Here is a 22346-nt window from a genome sequence, read left to right as displayed (position 1 = left end):
TGAGGTAGGTAGGCATCATTTCTGTTTTTAAAAGGTGGTGAAACTAAGGCACAGAGGTTAAACAATCGCTCAAGGTCACAGCATGTCTGACAGAATTCAGATTTACTCCTTTCCTCAGCTAGAATAGGTTGGTAGATCCCAGTTTCTTCAATAAATGCATGGTATTGAAGAATAGGAAGAACTTGAAGTGACAGAATAAGTTATACTAGCACTGAGGGACAAAAACAAAAAAAAACCCACCACTACCACACAATGGGGGCGGGGGTGGGGGGGAAGGAGGAGACATGGGGAGAATTTTTTTTTTTTTTTATACCTTACTACCCATGACTTTTTAAATTATTTCTTAATTCAGTATATTAGACGCTTTAAATAAAAGAAACCAGTGTAACCAGCAGGATAGTTTGAAATATTAATTTTATTATAGCTAAGGATTTACATTTAGGCAATTATTAAACTTTTCAACAATTAATAAGACTTTAAAGTGAATTGCCTTTAAAAACACCACTACACTGAATACAACTTTATTAATTCGCAAAAAACTAGGACTTTCTGCACATCTATTAATATCTTTAATTTACCATTAGTATTTACTACTTTTATAAATTTATATACAAAACAGTTAGACCTGCATGCTATAAGTGACAATGACATAAGGCAAGTGTTGCCTAGACTTCAGCAAAGTAAGGGATGGCACAATCTCTAAATCAGTGGGCCAATGCAGTAGACCTGTACATTTAAGGTCTGTGACTGAGGAAAGACAATATTTCTAAATATCCCTTAAATGGAATTGGGCCCAGCTCTCCTGTTCCAGTCCAGTTTCACCCTAGTTTGGTGTAATGTGGAGGGCGGGGCTGCCTCTGGGAGTTACACAGGAGAGACAGCCCAAAGGCAAGGAGAGATCAGAACACAAAGTCTGGAGTGAGAATGACAGAGTTCAGAAGAGCAGATCTTCAAGGAAGTGATACCCCTGACGGAGGGGGCAGAAAGAGTTCCCTGGTAAGCAGTCCCAGGGGAACTCTGTGTGTGTGCGTGCTACAGACCTCTCTAGGCCAGAGAGCCAAAGGCTGAGAGCAACCAGAGGCAGATGTCTACTACCGCTTTGAACTGGAGAGCAGAAGCTGAGGAACAATAGAGGGGGGAGCCCACGGATGCTCCCGGGCAGGAGCTGGAACCATATCTGGGAAGAAAATGGGGCAGAAAAGCATGCCAGCTAAAGGCTCTGGGACCAGAGATGCTGGAGTTGTATTGGAGTGCCGGACTGTGGTGAGAGACGTCCAAGCTGTACTGGTGTGTACTGGACTGTCAGAATTTGAATGACTGAACGTACTGTTTGGTCTGTGCTACGGAATTCTAGATTATGGCTGTGGGACTTTTGTAACAAATTAACCCTGAAAAGGGCTATTTATACTTGGAAAGCTAGTGTGGAGTTATTAGGGACTCCAGAACAAAAGGAGACACTGAGGCATGTGCACTGATAATGCCATAGCCTGCTGCAGCACAGCAACCCAAGAAGGGGCCACCATATCACACACACCTCAAGACTGTCAACTCAAATATGTAACAATGACTGTTGACGTCACTTGAATCTAGTTTCTGACCTGGACTCGTTCTGGCCCACCATAAAAAGTATAGCATAAGTTTTGATAGAGTCTGCAAAAGTGTCAGTTATAGAAGAATTGCAGCTACCAAGAAGATTTTATCTTCTCAAGTGTGACTTTGTAAAGATGCACTGGCCCTCACAGCCAGGCACTTTTGTAAGATAAGACCTGATGCTCCCAGCGGGCTGCACATATAAAAAGAGAGAGTTTGCAAAACAGAAACTGGCCCCTTTCCAGTTTTGTTCCAGAATGCCCCCAAATCCCATTCTACTTCCTGTTCTGTTGTGGTGGTGACTTCGTAGGTTTGCTTTACCAATACCAGTACATGACACTGTTAGCTCATCAGGACTCTGGATTCTTGTTTTGCCTTTCTGTGGGATCTTTTTTTTGGGGGGGGGGGCGGGGGGGGACACAGTGAACCGTATGGCTCTGCTCAATCTCACTTGGCTTTGCTGGTCTGAAATGTTGCAAATGGAGTTACATGAAGACAAGCTGACTTTACATCTCCCTATAAATATTCAGGAGCAGGCCATGGTCGTTTTTCAAAGGATCACAACTTTGGGCAGTAGGTCTTGGCAGCTGGGACATAGACACTCCCCCCATCCCCACCTCTTCTTTAGGGTGTGGAAGGATTACCTATTTTTATTATGAAATATCAGTCAACTCCATTTCACCATACACACACAAACTCACAAAAACATATTTCTATCAATAATCAAAATTTACAGCTAGGCTAAAAAGATATACTTAAGAACAGAGTTAGATTTAAAGATATTTACTTTATATACATTTGACATGTGATGTTGACAATTGGTGTTTTAAGGGTTATAAAGCTTTAAATTTTTTGAATCTTGTCATCTACAATCACTAAATAATTACCGTCTGACCACCTCATAATTTCCTGAAACTGGAATTTTTTTTTAATGTGAAAAAAGGTGTAAAAATAGACAAAAATGATATCCATCAAAATCACAAATAAATCAAAACTGAGTTTTGCCAAGCCTAGTTATGGGATGCTTAAGGTAGGGCCCAAGGGCAATGCTCAGCACTAGCCTATGAATTAGAATCAGCTCTCCCTCAGCAAAAGTGGACAGGGCTGATCTGCAGAGATTCCCAGGCACTTATGAGACTTGGTGGTGCTTTCCGAGTAGTAGCATAACCAGGTTTTTTTGAGCAAATAAAGGCCCCAGAAGAACTTGGGCTCTCAAGAGATTTTGTTTAAGTGGGTCAGTTATATATTTTAGAGAGGCTCTGGATTTGAGCCTTTGGCAGTGGCGGGAGGACTGCGAGGACCCAGGATAGGCACTGTATCTTCCTCTTCCTTTAATGCTACTGTACTAGGACAAGCTGCCCTGCAGAATTTTCCTCTTTAGGTTGGTCTATTTACATTTGCTCAATCCATAAAATTAGCAATCATTTGGCCAAAATTCTAGATGACTGTCTGCTCTCATTCGTCCCCTTACTATTTACAGGTGATATTGTGGCTTCATGTATATCACCTCAACAATTTCCAAACCCAAAGGGCTCAGTTTACAAGTAACAGATGCTTTTTGCTGACTTGAGGGGCAAGGGTAAACATGTAGGGCTGAAAAGTCATAGGATTCTCTCTTCTTTCGGGCATCACCACCACTAATAAGGAGTTATGTAGGTCAAATTAGGACCTCATTTACACCTATGAAATTATGCCTTTTGTGAATGAGATTGCACAAATGCACTGGAATTTATGTTTGTGATGCACATAATGGAATAGAATTCTCAGATCACTACCACAATACCACAGACCAAACACTTAAGAAATAGCAGGAATAAAAAGCAGCAGAGGTACACTTTTGCCACTAATGTGAACAGATAAGACTTTGAATTCACACAAGAAAAACATCTGTTACATACAGAGGTGCCATTTTTACACAGACTTTTCAGAGCAGAACCACACTTTAAGAACAGTATGTAAATAAGTTGTCACAGAAAAGCTTGGCTTTTCTCTAAGTCTAATTTTAAATACAGTTGTACAAAACTATAGATAAGATGAGGACAAGAGACAAGTAAACTGTTTTTTGTACTGGCTTAGACTTCAAAGCATCCGTGAACTCAAGTATCTCTCATATACATATTTGTATTCCCCTTAGCTAAGAGCAATTCTGCCTATATAATTGGAGATGTCCATGTGATATGATTGACCTTATTCAGAAGATGGTCAAAGTTGTTTCATAAGAAGCAGTCACCACACCATTTTAAAACAACAACTAAAAGACATCATAAGTTTCCCCATCTTCCAAGAATCAATTTTTGTACCTTTACACTTGCCAGGACTGAAGTCACATGGCAAATATAGTCCTGATTCATCTCATTTTAATAACACTTAGCAAAAAAAGCTTATCTCCCAGCACACATGGAATATAATTAAAATATCTGACAGACTTGATTTCTCAGAACAAAATTGACCAAGTATCTGCAATATGTACTGATGGCTGTATTGCCTCAAAATCAACAGTAAGTGACTGAGGTAGGAGAACTTCTCCTTATGGAAAAAAAATTCAGTAATGCTTGTGAGATGTCAAGGATTGACAGTCTCCTTTTTTTTTTTTTTTTAATCCAAGCAAGGATTATACCTGTCTGATTTTAATCACTTTATAGTATCCAAAAAGCATATGCTCCCCCAGCTATGTTTCCTTTTGTAATGTATGCAACAAGGTCAAATACTGTATCAGTCACCTTGTGAGTACTGAACAAATTTAGCTGCAAAGTCAAGTCAATAAGAACCATATGATTCATAATCTGCTATGGGTCAGAAGCCTGACACAATTTTTTTAAATGGAAAAGAAATACTATGTGAATGGTAAATTTGAGGTTACACACACAAGAATCAGGAAGTTAAAGTTAGAGCTTCCATACCAACTCCAGCTCAGCCACACCACACATTTTCTATAATTCTATAGTGGTACACAGGGCTTTGCCCTGCACCTATAAGCTTTGGGCAGTATGTTATTGCCCTGCCCCTAAATCAAACCAGAAGGCTGAAGACTTAAGCCTGGCCTACACTGAAAAATTACATTGGCATAGTTGGGTCTCTCAAGCATGTGAAAAATCCACACTCGAGAGATGTAGCTAACCTAACCCTCAGTGTAGCCAGCATTAGGTTGATGGAAGAATTCTTCCGTCGACCTAGCTATTGCCTCTTGGGGAGATGGATTAACTACAGTGATATGAAGACCCTTCCCTGTGCTGTAGTGTCTACACTGAAGTGCTAGAGCGGCATACCTGCAGTGCGGGAGCTGTGCCACTGTAGTAATTTAAATGTCCACTAAGTTTGTCTCCTGGTTTCCCCATGTTTGGGGGGTGGGGGGTACCCTGTGCCAATCCTATACATTATACAGTTTACTTCTCCCAAAACATCAATGTTGCTACACTAACCAAAGCTTTTCAGTTGGGTGATGGCAGCTCCACTCCCATTCTACCCTGCCCTGCCCTCTCCCACAAGAGGTGGAAATAACCACCTCCCAATGGAGGCTGCTGTCCTTTCTAAGCGTTTACCACCATGCAAGTTAGGCCACGGTCTGGCCCTATGGTATTAGTGTTAATATTTTATTAAAGGACACTACATTCTATTAGTTGTCACACACAAGAACACATCACTTAAGTTTAAACACAATATTTTAAAATAAAATGAAATAGTATACTTATAAAAAATAAACTTTATTTAATGTCCAAAATGGTAGGTGCTTTACAGACATGTAAGAAGAATGGCCAAAAAGAGCTTGCAACTTAAATTAACAAAATGTGGAAAAGGGACATGGGCAGTACAATGAGGAAGGGATGCTACACAGAACATTTAAAAAAGCTTTTCCCCTTTTGTGCGTGCATGTGCGCACGCATGTACATACACACCAGTTTGTTCTTTCAATCAGGGCATATTTAGCAAGTGTCCATCTAGTTGCAGCCCAATTACAGCATTTTTCTATAATACTGTATAGATCTGGAAGAGTTACAGTCGCTGTGAGAGGCAACACGATCAATTTGCATACAACTCACTTATTTTGAAACCAAGAAATTAGAAGGATTATATGGTACAGGGTTTGCTAATGAATATAAAACCTTTCTGCTCTACATCATTTGTTCATAACTAGCTATGTTGGTAGTTATCTACAAATAATAATGATTTTTAGGTAACTAACGCAGAGAGGCCAAGAGGTAAGCAAGAATGCAGACTGCATTACTTCCTCGAGCCTAGAGGTGGTTTCTGCAGGAGATGGGGAACGCACAGTGGTGTCTCAGGGTGGTGACGGCTGCCACTGCTGTTGGCTATGATTACCAGTTCTGTGCTCAGATAGAAGACCAGAGAACCCTGCACTGTCAATCCAACACGTGGCAGTAGCACTAATTTGTTATCATATGAGGTATTCTGTAAAAAAAGTACTATGTATGTGACTTTTCTGCTTCTGTACAGACACACCCCCTCCCTCATAAGGCGTGGATATTTTCCTAGGTTTTTTTTTGTTTTGTTTTGTTGGTTGGGTCTCTTTTTTTTTTTTTTTTTTTTGGGGGGGGGGGGGGGGGGGGAAGAGTCCAGAAATGGAATGGAAGCTTTTTTCAGTCCCCAATTGAAGAGATGGGGGTGTTATTTCTCTAACAGAAAACATCTCTGATTTTCTCTCGTTCTCACATTTGTCAAAAATTTGAATTCAACAAATAAAGAACCAAGAGAGTTTTAAACAGACTCCTTCAATTGCTCAGGTTTCAGTTTCTTGTGGGTGTCATAATCCCCTTATTTCTTTAGTCCATCATAAACAGTTCTCAATAGACATACTTCTAATGTAACAAAATGACCTTAGTGAAAATAACTACAAAATTAGAAAAACTCAAGCCCTTGTATGTGATAAAGCAGTAGAGAGGCACAGAATTTTTGCACATCTTGTTTTTGTGATTTATAATTCAGTTCTATACAAAAAAAATTCTCCCCCTCCCTTTCAGTTACAATAGTTATACAAATAACACTCTCCAAGTATTGAATTTTCCACAAATAGTGCCAAAACCTCCCCTTCTAGCCCCAAAAATAAGTCTATATGCACCCACACACAACGCATTCAGGCTTGTTCCCTATCCTGTCTCCGGCTCCTTATTTATCCTAACACCCCAAAATTTGGCTGAGGATAGTTTTGTGAAATGGTTCTTTAAATATGAGGCAAGGTGTTATACAGAACAATATGATTTTTGTTGCCCTCCAAACATATGCAACAAGGAATGAATAAGATAGAGCTCATCTTGTCATAAGCAAAGAGTCAATAAGAAAAACTTATATCAACAGGGAATATTTTCTAACTTTGTATTCTGAATGCATTAAGAGATTTCAGTCCAGATTCACTAAAGCGGTCATTCAATTAGCATGTAATTGAGCATATGTGATCTCTGAAGCCGCTGGTGTTTTAAAATGGCTGTTCCTTTAGTAAACACTGATTAATTACAAATATCTTGATGCTCTGGTTTATTGTTAGGTCAGTAAGCTAAAGACTTACACGTGGTTTGAGCTATGTGATTCACATAACTCTTTGAGAAAGAGTAGGGACAAAGCTCAACGCACACACAGACAAAAGTGTCAGAAACAAAAATCACCCTTCTATTCAGAACTGAACCCTAACTACCATCCTTACTCAAGGTGAGTAGTATATGTAGCCCCACTGAGATCGAGGTAAAATTCTGGCTTCACTGAAGTTAATGGTTAAACTCCCATTGACTTTACTGTGAGTCGAGACGCTTGGTGAAATCCTGGCCCCAGTGAAGAGCTATTCAGTGTGAAGAGGAGCAGCAGAACCTGGTCCTATGCATTTTCAGAAATATCTTGCCTATACAATTATTTGCATCAGACTGAACTATTATTCTCCCTACACACTGAGAACTTCCCTCAATAGAATACTGAGGGAAGTTATATGCTGGTATGGAAGAACAAACGGATTCCTCACAGCTACTTCCACACAGATAGTTACTCCAGCAACAAAGCTGTTCTCACTTTTATTGTTTTCTCACCCTCATGGTGGACACCAAGAATTTTAACTTACCATCAAGTCCCTAGTTACAAGGCTAACCAAGGAAGCCAGGGCTTCATTTCCCTCACATCCTTTGCCCCCTATGCAGGACACAATTCCCTAAAGTCACAATGGGAACCACAGGAAACAAATGCATCAAACCACTTTTATTTAGGTGGCTAAGTATATCCATAGGCAACTATATTTGCTATAAGTGTTGGTCATAGTGTTAGTGCTTTAATTTCAACCATCAGCAGCAGCAGCTTCACCAAGAGGGCTACTCTACAATAATATTTTCTGCTTTACTGAGGCTCAGAAGTGTTGGTTGCTGTATGTATGTGAGGAAGCACCTGAAACTGCTTGAGTTATTTATGGGAGTAAATTAAAACATGTTTTACAGATCTGTGGTTTGAAAACAAAAGGAAGAATTTAACTTTCTTCCTTTTTCTCTCTCTTTGTAAAAAACAAAACAAGTCACCCGTATTAGATCATTGTCTCTATTACATGCTCACTTGTTACTGACATTACCGTTACAACCGTTTAAGAGTCTGTGAGCTAGAAACTGTTTCTAGGGGTTTATTTTATTCTGTCATAAAAATGTGCACAAGCCTAACATACAGAGTTTCATCTTGGGAATGGCTGTCCCTCCATGGAACAAAAATAAATAATAAAACGCAAGTTATAGAAGAGGAAAGATAGAATTCTATATTTTAAAATAGTAACTCAAAGGGCTACATTCACATAATTTTATGTTTAATATAAACTAGGCTCTTTACAAAAGAAAAAAAAAGCAAGGACAGAGGTGCTGATGATTTAGAGTTTTGTAATGGTAATAGAGAGTGGGCAAAAAAGATCACTCCCCCTTGCTCTGCCACTTTTAGGTTGCCTGACACTCCAGAATGGCTAAAAGGTGATGACCTACATGAAATGAGTTGGTAATCCTAGTGAGCGGTGGTGCTTATCACAAAAGCCACCATCACAAGCTGGTACTTTTGTTGATGGTCTCTTTCCCGAGACGAAAACGGAAACAGCAGACTCTTATTGAGTCAATATCAAGAGTTAGTGCATAAAGGCATTTTTAAAAGCATGACACCCCACCCCTCACACACATGGCATGTGTGGTTTAATACCACTAGAAGAACAGTCAGTTTCTGTATTTGGATTAAAAAAAAATTAGAGTACCTTTTAAATAGTATGCCCTCAACTTTTAAAATGTGTAGCATCTTTCTTTTCCCCTGATGATACTTATAGGGATCTTTCAGGAAGGGAGAAACATACAATGAATTGACAAAAACAAAGTGCTGTCAGATGTATGACGTATGCAAACTAAACAAACAAAACCCACCATGAACAAAAATGCCAATAATTTATTATCGTAATTTAAAAAGCGTTATGTGCAAGCACAGGAGGTACAAAGTTACATAGAAATGTGATTCTCTAACTGATAGCATTCCTTTATCATCAACACAATTTTGTTGCATAGCTACAGGCATGGAAGTATTTTCAATAGGTTAGATTAAAAGAACGTGTATTAATTCAACTTACTGCATTGGGTGATCTTCTGGATATTAGAAGTTATATGTTGAGCTAGCTGGGTAGGATCCCCAACAATGCCTGTACTGTACGACATGGCTGAATAGACTGTCCACTAAGACGACCAAAGGTGTAAGAAGGTCAATCAGACGACAATTTCATCAAGTGAAGGCACCTACAAATAAAAAGAAAGTAGTTATACACTGGTAATTCTGAAAGTCCATAATGCATTTTATCAGCTTAGAGCACACAGAGACTGAAATAACTCCAGCAAGATGAAACTCCACCAAACAATCCTGTTTGGCCTTTACCAAACAAGTCTGTTTTGAAAAGGGCATTTTAGAGAATGCTTTCTCAAACTAAAGTAAGGATGTGAAGCCATTTCAGAGCTTGTTACAATAATAAAATGCAACTGATTAACATACTTGAGGCCTGAGATTTTGTGACTATGACTATCAATTAGATCAGACTAGATGATCACAATGGTCGTATCTGGGCTCGGAATCTATGAATCAGCAAATCACAGAAACAGCTTCCTATGAGAACAATTGGGACAAATATGTTAAGCTTAATATACAGATCTTTTCTACCCATACAAATAAGGAAACTCACATAAATGATTGAAAAAACAGAAACTCTATCCAGAGAAACGACTGTTCATTTTCTTGTATATTTAGAAATTCAAGAAATAATTACTTTACTCCCTGTGAAAACTGAAGTCTCTGTTGCAACTTTAACTATCGTCTTATGACTACTTGTCCATAACATGCATATTAAGGGGATGAACAATAGGGCCTATTAGTTTTTTAGCCTTTTCTCTGAAGCGATCCTAACTCTTGTAGTCTTATCTGTAATCTGATTTTCCTTGTAGTGCTCTGACAGAGCACTGTACCCTGTGTAAATGACACTATTTCTCAATATAGGGAAGTTTTTGTGCAAGCTAGGGATACTACTTGAATTTTTAGTTACAATAATTCTGAAAAAGTATCTCATCAAAACAAGCCTTGCATGAATCTTTTACAAGACGATCATCGCTATATTGCAAAAACAAACACAAAATCTTCCAGAAGCATAAACTGCTTCCCCTAGTGGCACAATCGTAAATACCTGATAACCTAGGTGACTGTACAGTGACTTGTACGATGGGGTCCTAATTCCTGTTTGGAGCCCTTAAAGCATAACTGAAGCTACACTCAGAGAAGCAGTATATAGAGCAGAAGTCCCCAAACTGTGGAGTGCACTGCCTTGGGGGGGCACGGAGGTATGTTTGGGGGGGCAGCAGCCCCCACCCCCCAACATACCTCCACGCCCCCCAGTTTCGGGGCCTCAAGGAAATACTCAACAGTTCAGTTTATAAGACTACAAATACCGGTGAATTTTTCATTAGTGCAAAGTAGGCTACTGAATGATAGACTAAATGCATTTCCTCACAGAGTATATACCATCCTCTATTTTAAGAGCTTTTGGCCTAAGTTTTTAGAAGTGGGTGCCCAACTGGAGACACCTTTAAAAGATCTGATTTTCAATAAGTGGTGGTCCCACTCATACTTGGAGAACAATGTCAGATGCTGGGAAGAACAGCTAATGAAAGTTTCTTCATCTCTACTCAATTTTGTAAGCAAGCAAGAGAAGCCTGATTACATTAGTATAAATCAAGGGTACAAGTCATCACAATGTGAGAACAGGTTAAATGGTTATTTTATTACAATGCACTTTTCATACAGACTGGCTCCCCATACACTTTACATAAATCAAGCAATTAGCAGCGAAGGCAAGGAAGAAAAGCTAGGCTTTCAATCAAGATCTGAAATGAAACCGCAAATAAATGAGGTGCCAATACACAGGAATGACATCCCAGCAAGGTATGTGTGACTGAGAAGATTCTCACACCAACACCACTTAGATTATGTAAGCTATTTGGGACAGGCACCATCTTTTCGGTGTGTTTACACAGTGCCTAGTCTGCTTTAGCCAGTCATCCGAAACTGACAACTTTCAGGAACATTCAAAAAAACTATCACCTCTCAGTCAATATCACAAATTCCTCAATAAATATACCAAAGGAGCATAAGCCAGAATCTGCAAGGCCTGATGAGAATGGAAACTTTATGGCCTGTGCTTTAGTTTATAAGAAACAGGAGAAAACAAAATTAAGACAAGGCCTGAGAGCAAATGAGGTTGCTGGACTATAATTAAATACATTCTACAACACACCCAATTCCAATTCTTAGAGCTTGTGACTGATAAACAAGGATGACAATAGAGCCAGAAAAAGCCAAAGCCACAACCACCACCTCTGAGTGCTTCTCCATTCAGTACCATCTCAACTTTTTAATTCGGGTTTGCTCAAGTCTGCCTGCGAACACAATGTTTAAAATCCTGGCTTCACTGAAGTCAATGGGAATTTTGCTATTGACCTTGATGCCAGGAGTTCATCCGCTAACACAGAGGTGAGCAAACTACGGCCCGCAGGCCACATCCGGCCCACGGGACCCTCCAGCCTGGCCCCTCAGCTCCTGGCCCAGGAAACTTGCCCCCAGCCCCTCCCCTGCTGTTCCCCCTCCCCCGCAGCCTCAGCTCACTGTGCCGCCGGTGCAATACTCTGGGCGACCGGGCAGCACAGCTGTAGAGCCACTGCCTGACTCAGTGCCCCAGGCAGCACGGTAAGAGGGCAGGGGAGTTCGGAGTGGTGGGCAGGGGGTGGGGGTGTGGATGGGGCAGGGCAGTCTGAGGGCAGGGAACAGGGGTGGTTGAATGGGGGCAAGGATCCTGGGAGAGCAGTCAGGAAAGGTGGTAGGGTTGGACGGGACGGCGAGGGGCAGGCAGGGGTTCCAGGGGCAGTAAGGGAGAAGGGGTGGTTGGATGTGGCAGGAGTCCCAGGGGGCAGTCAGGAAAAGAGGCAGGGTTGGATGGGGTGCCAGGGGGCGGTGAGGGAGCAGGGGGTAGTGGATGGGGCAGGAGTCCCGGGGGGCCATCAGGGGACAGAGACCGGGGCGGGAGAGAGTCGGGGGCCTGGCCACGTGTGGCTGTTTGGGGAGCCACAGCCTCCCCAACAGGCCCTCCATTCAATTTTGGAAACCCGATGCAGCCCTCAGGCCAAGAAGTTTGCCCACCCCACACTAACAAGAAGCCAAGAAATGTACACCAAGTTGAAGTCTTTTACCTTACACTCCAATATCACAATACCAATACTCAGATACCTCATCTCTACAGCAGACACCCTTTCACTTCCTATGTGCCATCATCCACAATACTCCCACCCTGCAAAAAATCTCTCTCATACACAACTCTTAACTACAACTTCAGCAAGATCAAGATAAAACTAAGTATGTTTTGAACGTGTTGTCTGCATAACTTTAAGTGAATATGCTGTATACTGTTCTTTGAGAAGGCAAGGTTGGAGAAGGGCATTTTCCATTCAAACCAGAATGTAGTAATGTTTGCAATAGTCCTTAGTTTCCCTGAGATAGATCTCTCTCAGGTGCTAACCCCAGACTGAAGAACTGTCTCCTCTGCATTCCAGCCTTATCTTTGGGATACATATTTTCATACAGTTACCCCTGTATTGAGTTCAATAACTTGTTTTACTAAAGCATACCTTTCTGGATGGCATCCAGTCTTGATTTGAAGACATCAAGAGATGGAGACTACTACTTCCCTTGGTAGTTTGTTGCAATGGTTAATCACCCTCCCTTTTATAAATGTGCACCTTATTTCTAACTTGAATTTGTCTGGCTTCAGCTTCCAGCCATTGCTTCTTGTTAGGACTTACATGCTAAAAACTGCCTTGTGCCTGGACTTCCTTCCCTTACATGGCACAGGACTCCACATTTAATAAAAAATATCCACATTTCAAAGCTCACTATGACAGGCACTGATGTGAGAAGCACAGAGCAAGTTTTAGATTTCAGCTTTGACAACAAAAATATTTCCCCCAAAAGCAATCAGTTTCAATTATTTAGTCTCATGCCTCGTTTAGTGGTTTGCTACTTTGGATTATATAGCAGAGGGGTCTTTCTTCTTGAAAACTAGCCTATGTATGACATAATCAGAACTATTTACCAAGGCCTTTACAGTTTAAGTGACATTTAGGCCCTGACCTTGCAAAAAAATGTATCCACATACAATTTTAAACAGTCACTGAATTCAATGGAAATACTCATATGCTTAAAGTTAAGCATATCTGAGCCTTGCAGGATCAGAGTTTTACTCAGTAAGTAGCTTTAGAGAAATCAGTGGGACTCCTTGCTGAGTAAGGTACTATTCACTGTAAAGGTGGTAGAATCAGCTCAACCCCAAGCAATTTTGGGGTTGTAATTTGACTATTTTCAAAATGTAAAGACAAGAGACACACACACACACAAACTTTTGACCATTTTTCAAAGAAGTGTCATTTTTAAGTTTAACTGGAAAAGTATTTTGCTTCACTTTCTTCAAATTTTCTAAAATAGTCCTCACTGTCAGTAACCATTAATATTTTTTAAACAGGTGCACAAAAAATTTACACGAAAATTTGGCTCAAAATGGAACCTGTTGCAATAGGGTTGCCAGCCCTCCAGGGTTGGCCCAGAGTCTCCTGGAATCGGCATCGATCTCCCGGTGACTATTGAAAGCAATCTAGGAGATTTTAATAGGATATTTTAAGAAAAATGACATTACATCGTGTTGGGGGGGGGGGGGGAGAATATCTCTCAGAATAGCTTCAGTCAGAGTTGACAACACTCTGTTGCAACCTTAGCTGTAGAAAGACTATTGTCTTGCTATACTCATGGTAATTCAACAAAGCATTACTCAATCCTCCTCGTTCAAACAGGTTTCACCATTGTCTGTATAATATTTTGATATATTAAAATAAAAGGCAATTGAGATGTTCTTGAATCTAACCGACAGTGACATCCATGCCAGCCCAGCACCTGTTACTGCCTTTAGTGGTCAGTTTGGAATAGGTAATTATTTTGTTATTTTTTAAAAGAACACAAATTCTTGTTAGGATGAGCTTAAATACCACAAAAGCTTATGCTGAAATAAATTTGTTAGTCTTTAAGGTGCCACAAGTACTCCTGTTCTTCTTAAATAAAAAGTAAGTGAAGGGATGAGAGCAGTATGGTACACCGTACTACAAACATTCCCTAGGTCTAGGAGTGAGTCAGACATATCCTAACAATTGGCTGCTAATATTTAGCCATAAGCAGTTATGAGTAAACATTTAACCTTATTAGAGTTCAGTATTTTTTCCAGTGAGGGAGTACTCAACCCAGAGTTGATATGTAAACAAAACTGTTATTTTTCCCTTTAAAAATTAAAAACCAAATCCCTTTTTATGATCAGCTTTTGAATACAGAAGTGTTATCAGAAGACACCGGTGTGGTGCTCTGCTGTTCAATGTTGATAACAGTCAGATGCGCGCATGTGTGTTCCCTCTGCGTGCAGCCCCGGCTCTGCAGATTGCTGACACAGCAGACTCCGAGAGAACCCCCAATGACCTGGCCAGATTTATTGCCAAATGAAGCGGTCTCTAGCTCCCCGGATCAGATGTCTACAGTTCTGCTAGTACATATGTGCTCCCTGACAATGGACCGGCTCAGTCAGAGGCAGGATTTACCACTGCCCTCCTAGGCCAGAAAAAGACATCCACTCAGGAACACACATCACTCCTGACACATAGGGGCGCAACCCCTCTACTCTTAAGGTGCCGCCTCTAACAAAACAACTCTACGATATTACCCTCCTGCCCCTGTCTTTAGGATGGATCGGCCTGTTCCTGTTATCTGTGGGGAATGTGCTAGTACCGGAGTGTTCTGGTACCATCCTCACACGTGTTTCCATACCTAAAAGGTAGTGGGCACTAGTTATGTGTTCTGAGACATTTGAGAAGAAAGTAAGTTTTAAAGACACTGAAAACCTCACTTTTCCCCATTATTATTGCAGCATGAGAGCAAAGTGAATAAAATAAGTCAGCCTGCTGCTATTTTAGTGAAACAAATTGATCCAGTTATCAAGTTAAAATGGTAGGAGAGTTTGCAATGTTTTTATTTCCTTTCAATTCAAATTTAAAACATATATCCTATTGTGTATTTTAAAAGGTCCTAAGGATCAAGACATCCAGGTAATTCAATTCAAAGTTCATAAGATATACTAGACACACACAGAAGAAAAAAAAATGAACCTCCTAACTTCAACACCCAGGTGAATGTATGAAGATTTAAAAAGCTAAACTTGCTTGTTATCAGATTGTGCAATAGGTTAATTGATTTAGTAGGCGTCTTCTCCAGAATTAAATCAGGATGGAATTGGAATCAGTCACACTGGTTATGTAATATTTATTAGGCACTGGTGATTCATAACAAAAAATAAATACTGCCCTTACCATTATTTTCTCCCCCCACCCTTCCTTCCCACTTTTCCCTTCTTTTGAAGTCATACTGAATGGAGGAGACATTTAACTGTGTTAGCTTTTGGAAGTCTCACACAACAACTGAGTCTTTAGGATAGATTTGAACAAAAAGAAATTGACTGGAGGCCTGGCTAAATAGAATCAGGAGTTCAGAGAGAGAGAGAGAGAGCGCGCGCGTGCTCACGCATGGAAGAAGGTGCAAAAATGGAAGAAGAAAACAAAGAGCCAGTAAAGCTGGTATAGTTGACAGTGAAGACAAAGAAAGGGTAGACGAAAATATGACGTAATAAGAAACTTCAGTTTATCTTGCAATATCAGATTTCTTATCTGTACTCATTTTGAGGCAGTTAACATCTGTACATATTTGTACATCTAGCATAGTTGGGCCCTGATCACAATTAGGGCCTCTGGGAAATACCAAAGTATAAGCAGCTCTGTTTCTAAGAGCTCCTCCTCAGATTAAAGTTAGTTCTGCTAACATGTAAAACCCCACCTGTCCTCAATGTAAGTCATGGAAGTAATGTTCATTGGAAATAGCTAAATATGAAAAACATGAGGCAAAACAATGTTTTATGGAAGGATATGGTTTCCATTTTGTGCATTCAGGGGAAGCCTCACTAAATTGTTTCAGAACAACTTACTTTCAGTTTTAGTTTAGGGTATTTATGATTTGATTATTTTTACTAGCAGCATTTGTTTATTTAATACCAGGCTCAGACACTTTGTTCTCCTTCAACAACTAATGCAGTTGTGAATCATATATCAGTAATCCTTGTCCAAAAATATACTGCACCTCAATTGGTCAGTGTGTTGACTATTTTACACTGTTTGTACACTTATCCTGGCAATCTTTACATTGTATGAATATATCCATTTAGTGAACATTTTCTCTGAGGTTTTCCCATTAAAAACAAAACAAAAACAAAACAAAAAACAACTTTGATTTTACTTATTGTCCACTCTGAAATGCAAATAAAACCAGATACATCAATTTAACTTTTGTTCCTAGATACTGCCAATATTTTGTTCTCATACTGTAGCAAAGAGGTATACAAATTTTTCAACAAAGATCACATTGGCATCATGCCAGGAGCCTGCAGGATGCATCTAGTTTGCACAGAAAATTAAGTAAAATAAATTAACACACATACCCATTAAATTATAATTAGGGCTCCATATTTGTCATGAAGGTCAGAGAAGTCACAGGGCTTGGCCGCGGCAGCGCTTTGAAGTGTGAGTGTGGTCACAGTGCCAGCGCTGGGAGAGAGCTCTCCCAGCGCTGCACGTACTCCACCTCCCCGTGGGGATTAGCTTGCAGCGCTGGGAGCCGCGCTCCCAGCGCTGCAGCACTGTTTACACTGGCGCTTTACAGCGCTGTATCTTGCAGCGCTCAGGGGTATGTTTTTTTCACACCCCTGAGCGAGAAACTTGCAGCGCTGTAAAGCGCCAGTGTAGCCAAAGCCACAGATTCGTGACTTTCTGCAACCTCCATGCCTTCTGCAGCCACCACCGTGGCTGACTCTAGGGTCCCCCAGGGCCAGTTGCTCAGGTGGCTCTAGGGACAGCCACACCAGCTGCTGCTGGAGCAGCTTTGCAGCTAGTCGCTGGGGCAGCCCCAAAGACAGCCATACCGGCCACTGCTGGAGCATCCCTGGGGCCAGCCGCACTGGCCACTGCTCAGGCAGTCCCCAGGACCAAGCAAGCAGAAGCCAGTGCAGCTGACCCCCTTTCCTCCCCAAGATTTAATCAGGTGTATTTATAATGTAAGTCATGGACAGGTTACAGGCCATGAATTTTTGTTTATTGTCCGTGACCTGTCCATGACTTTAGTAAAAATACCTGTGACTAAATCGTAACCTTAATATTTCCATCTCCGTAATATGCTTTATTCAGATACAGCCCAGGACTGAAATAACAGGATTGATGCATGTAAGGAATTAGGCACTAACAAGGACCACTGGATATCATCTGTATTAAAATTCACCAAAAATTGTGCTAATTGTACAGCACCTAGAACAACTGTGCCCTGATGGGACCTCTGGAAATTACTACAATATAAATAAAGTACACGTCACCAGAAAATTGTCCTAAATAAGCCATTTAAATAAAATATAACACTAGCTTCTTCAAGAGGAAACTTTATAAACTTTGGGGCAAACAACCCTAAGTAACAGAAGAGCAAAACCATTACTTTGAAAAGATAGTATTAAGGAAAGTGTATACCCTCAGCACACTTTAAGACTCCATTCACAGATTTTAATATATTTAGCTTAATAAAGAGTGGGTTAAGGGGTGACCTGGTTACAGTCTGGAAGTACCTACATGAGGAAACAAGTATTTAATGATGGAATGTTCAGTCAAGCAAAGAAAAAACATCATGATCCAATGGAAGTTGAAGCTAGACAAATTCAAACGGGAAAAAGGCATAAATTTTTTAACAGTGAGAGTAATTACCACTGGAACAGTTTACCAAGGGCCAGGGTGGATTTTCCATCACTGACAATTTTAAAGTCAAGATTGGATGTTTTTCTAATTTAAAAAAAAAAAAAAGATATGTTCTAGGAATTATTTAGGGGAAATTCTATGGCCTGTGTTTATCTTTAGATGATCATAATTGTCTGTTTCTGGCATTGGAATCTATTAATGTATGAGACCCACATCTCTCTGTAGGAACATAGCTACATGTAACATATCAAAAATTATCCTATGTGACAGCAGGCCAAGCAGATTTTGAGCACATTAGCTTATTTACACAAAAACATACGCATCACAGCACAAATCTTGAATGTGATAATGAACACAACATGAAAGATTCACTTCCTTAGGCTTTCACATGCTAACTTTCTGCACACAGAAAGTCCAGCAACTTCCCAAGAACACTACAACTCCTGCTTTTCAGAGGGTGAAGGGGAAGTATGGGAAAAGGACTTATCCACACTTATTTGAAGCACACTGGGGTGTAAACCCACCCCATGCTAGCCTGCAATGCAACGTGGACCGTGCCGCTGCATACTAAAAACTCAGTTGTGTGCTTTGCTCTATCCACTTTGAAATGGAGGCAGATTAAAGTACACAAGGAACCCTTTAGTCTATGGTAGTAGTTTCCGCATAGACAGTTGGTGCGCAGTAGGCTACTGCAAGACAGCTTTCTGCACCAGCTTGCTGAAAACTGTTTGTGTAGACAACCCCTAAAAAGGGATACATACAAGGATGTGTGTAAAAGCAGCAAAGAGTCCTGTGGCACCTTATAGACTAACAGACGTATAGAAGCATGAGCTTTCGTGGGTGAATACCCACTTCGTCAGATGCATGATGTTCTTTAAACCTATAGCAGGAAGTCAGACAGCGGGAGAGCTGGGCAAGATTTAGGCAGAAGTTCCATGCTCAAGCAGAGAAATAGCAGCTTTGGGGTAGCACTGATTTCATGCTTCTAATGACGCTCCTTGCGCAGACAGAAGAAAGGAACGCCGCAATTCTTTACCATCGCAACCCTGCAGGGCTGCGAAGGAAGACAGACGGGGCCAGGGGTCTTTGGCTTGGCACGTGTGACGCCTGTCTCTCTGGAAGTATGAGGCACGTCTGCACTTTACAAGCACTGCCCGCACCCGAACGCATCCCTCGCCGAACGCACTGGGCCTGCACGGCGCGTTCCAGCCATGGGCACTCCTGGCTCGGGGAAAGCGGTCCCAGAGGAGGCGGGCTGGCGTGTTGTGCCCCTCCACGCTCCCTGGGGCCGCCAGCACCACCGCGGAGCGAGGGCTGCCCTCTCTCCAGCCGGCTGCGGGGAGATGCAGAGCGCACGGAACTGCAGCAACTCAGCTGAGGGCCCCGGGAATGCGGAACTATCCCCTTCCCGCTGGCAGCGCCGCCGCCGCCGTCGCAGCGTCAGCACGGCCACTCCCTCTCCCGCGGGCAGTCCTGGGGGCTCGGGGCACCCCCCGCCGTCTCCGCCTCGCGGGCAGGGCGGCCCCGGCTACCCCCCTTGCCGCGGAGCAGCTGCTGCTGCTCGGGAACAGGGCGGCGCCCACCCGAGACACCCACAGGGAAAGGCGAATCCCGCTGCGCCCCAGGCTCCTCGGAGCGCCTCTTACCCGGCCCCTGCGGCTCTGCTGCCCAGCGCCTCCCAGCACAGCTGGGCTCCGGACCCCACGCTCACGCTACCGCCGCCGCCGCTCAGCTGACCGGCTGCTTACCCAGCTGCTGCGGCACAAGTCCCCGGGGAAAGAGGCGGGGCTGAGCACGCCGGCCCCGCCCCCTCGCCTTGGCCCTATAGCGACGAGTGACAACGACAGCAGCAGCTTTGCGCCCCCTACCGGGCTGAGATGTGGGTGCTGCTGCTGGGGCGTGTGGGCGACGTGGGGCGGCTCCATAATGGGGAAGCAGGTACCTCCCCACAGGTAGGGGCGGCAGGTTTGTACAACTTTTGGTGGTGGCGGTGCCCAGAACGGGTCCGAGTCCTGCTCTCACCCCACACCCGCCTAAGGCTCTGGGAGGGAGTTTGACTGTGGAAGGGGTGCGGGCCCTGGGAGGGGGTTTTGGTGCTGGGTGCAAGCTCTGGGCTGGGACAGAGAGTTGGGGTGCAGGAGGGGGTGTGGGGCTGAGGAGTTTGGGGTGCAGCAGGCAGGCTGCCCCAGGGCTGGGGTGGGGGGGCCGGAGAGGAGGACTCCCCCCAGCCCTCTACCTGCTGGCAGTAGTGAGCTCTGGGGGAGAGGCCCCCCCGCCCCCTCCCGCACAACACTCACTCAAGCCCCCCCCCCCGCTGCTGCTCAGGAGGTCCAGCCAAAATAAGCCCCCCCCTGCTGCCCAGGGTAGGTAAGGATGCTCGGGGGAGGGGGCGCGCAGGGGCGGCAGGTGAGGCTCGGGGAGTGACCCGGCACCGAACATTGGTGGAGCCGGGGCCCGTGGGCCCTGAATTTTCTGGAGCACAGGCACCACGGGCCCATACAACTCGCCGCCCCTGCCCACAGGCAGGCATCATCATAAGGGATCCTGAGAGGATTAGAGCCTCATGGCTTGGGATGTCTTACCCCTTTAACTACCCAGCCAGCTCTCTCTCAGCAGGGATGCTGCAGCTAAGAGTAGAGCACAGCCCTGCAGTATGGCCTGGGGCTCATCTTCTGCAGCAAAGTTCCTGACTGTGGAGTTGGGCTGATTATCATCCCCCTTGGGCTAATTTGTCCCAGTGCAAAGGAGCCTGGGGTACAAGGTGATGTGGAACAAGACTCCCCCAGCAGGATGGCACAGTGAGGCACAATGCCACAGTATAAGTAGCTGCCACATGCACCACACTCTTTCTAGGCTATCTCTTCCACTTGGGTTTGAAGCCCAGGTCTCAACACCAGCCCCACTTGTTACTGCACACCCGCTAGGGTGGCTGATGGCACCATAAATAAGGCTACGTTTTAGTCACGGGTATTTGTAGTAAAAGTCACGGACAGGTCACGGGCAGTAAACAAAAATTCACGGCCCATGACCTGTCCATGACTTTTACTAAAAATACATGTGACTAAAACTTGGGCGGGGGCACTACGGGTGCTGGGAGAAGTGGCCCAGGGCACCCTGCTGGTGGGAGGGTGGGGGGCAGGCAGCGTGGCCTGGGACCCTCGCTGTTGCTGGGAGGGAAGGGCTGGCAGGGGCTCCCTACACGGCTCTACGTGCTTGCAGCTCCTAGGCGGCGGAGGGGTCAGGAGGCTCCATGCGCTGCTCTTATCACGAGCGCCAGCTGCTGGGAACCACAGCCAATGGGAGCTGCAGGGGAGGGGCCTGCAGGCGCTAGCAGTGTGTGGCGCAGAGCCCCCCTCTGGCCCCTTCTCCGCCTAGGAGTGGCAGGGCCGTGGGAACCGGGGATCCCCCAACCTTGAGATAAGTGCCCTTCCCCTAACTCCCTAGCCCACCACACACACACCCAAACTGCTGCTGCTGGCCCAGCACCAGCTGCAGAAGTCACGGAGGTCACGGAAAGTCACGGAATCCATTACTTCTGTGACAGACTCATAGCCTTAACCATAAACAACATTAGCTTTCTGCCCGTTGCCCACCCACATTGTCTGTGCCTAACCTTGACCCCTAAGGTTTTACCTCTGAATCTGTTACAAATCTTGATTTCTTCCGTCATTACATTTTGAATAAATAATGAATAGAATCTGAGGATTTGGTGCAAAACTCCAAGTCAGTTAACACTTAAGTCTTGAAAATAAACAGCAATATTTTCCATGAAAATACATGAAAACAAATTTGTAATCTTTCCTTAAAAGCAGCAAGGAGTCCTGTGGCACCTTATAGACTAACAGACGTTTTGGAGCATGAGCTTTCGTGGGTGAATACCCACTTCGTCGGATGCATCCAATGAAGTGGGTATTCACCCATGAAAGCTCATGCTCCAAAACGTCTGTTAGTCTATAAGGTGCCACAGGATTCTTTGCTGCTTTTACAGATCCAGACTAACATGGCTACCCCTCTGATACTTAATTTTTCCTTGGTTATTTTAAAAATATAATGCCAGAAATGTTAGAGCTGGTAAAGATGCATTGGCAGAACTGTGGGAAACTAAAAGGTTTCATCTTGTGTGTTCTTTAAATCTCTGCTAAAGTGTTAAAAGTTTCAAGGAGCCCTTTTGTTGTTTTATTTAATCCTGTGCTTGCACCTTCTGAGTTTCACACCGAGTTTAGAAATTTGAATGAATAAATAGAAATTCAAGCTGAACTTGGCTTGTACCACAGTGTTTAACACCTCCCACACCCAACCTACACACTTTTTAGAGAACTTCCCTAATACAGTACAGGGAAGGAAATGATTCTTTTTGAA

The 22346-nt window shown here is 43.2% G+C and overlaps 1 protein-coding gene across 1 annotated transcript in view; it reads right to left on the bottom strand.

Annotated features, from left to right (window-relative positions):
• The window catches only part of STX7 (syntaxin 7), a 42763-nt gene extending 23005 nt beyond the window's left edge, over positions 1-19758 (bottom strand). Inside the window, exons 1-2 of the mRNA XM_039532076.1 lie at positions 19634-19758; positions 9161-9323 (exon numbers count right to left, since the gene is read on the bottom strand). Coding sequence (XP_039388010.1) covers positions 9161-9245 — 85 coding nt within the window. The 5' untranslated portion in view covers positions 9246-9323; positions 19634-19758. The remainder of the gene's footprint in view (positions 1-9160; positions 9324-19633) is intronic.
• Between the last annotated feature and the right edge of the window lie 2588 nt (positions 19759-22346).

This window comes from Mauremys reevesii, linkage group 3 (genome assembly GCF_016161935.1).
Source record: "Mauremys reevesii isolate NIE-2019 linkage group 3, ASM1616193v1, whole genome shotgun sequence".
Taxonomy (NCBI): domain Eukaryota; kingdom Metazoa; phylum Chordata; order Testudines; family Geoemydidae; genus Mauremys; species Mauremys reevesii.
The sequence above is the reverse complement of the archived record's forward strand: the minus strand, read 5'-3'. Positions and strand labels throughout refer to the sequence as shown.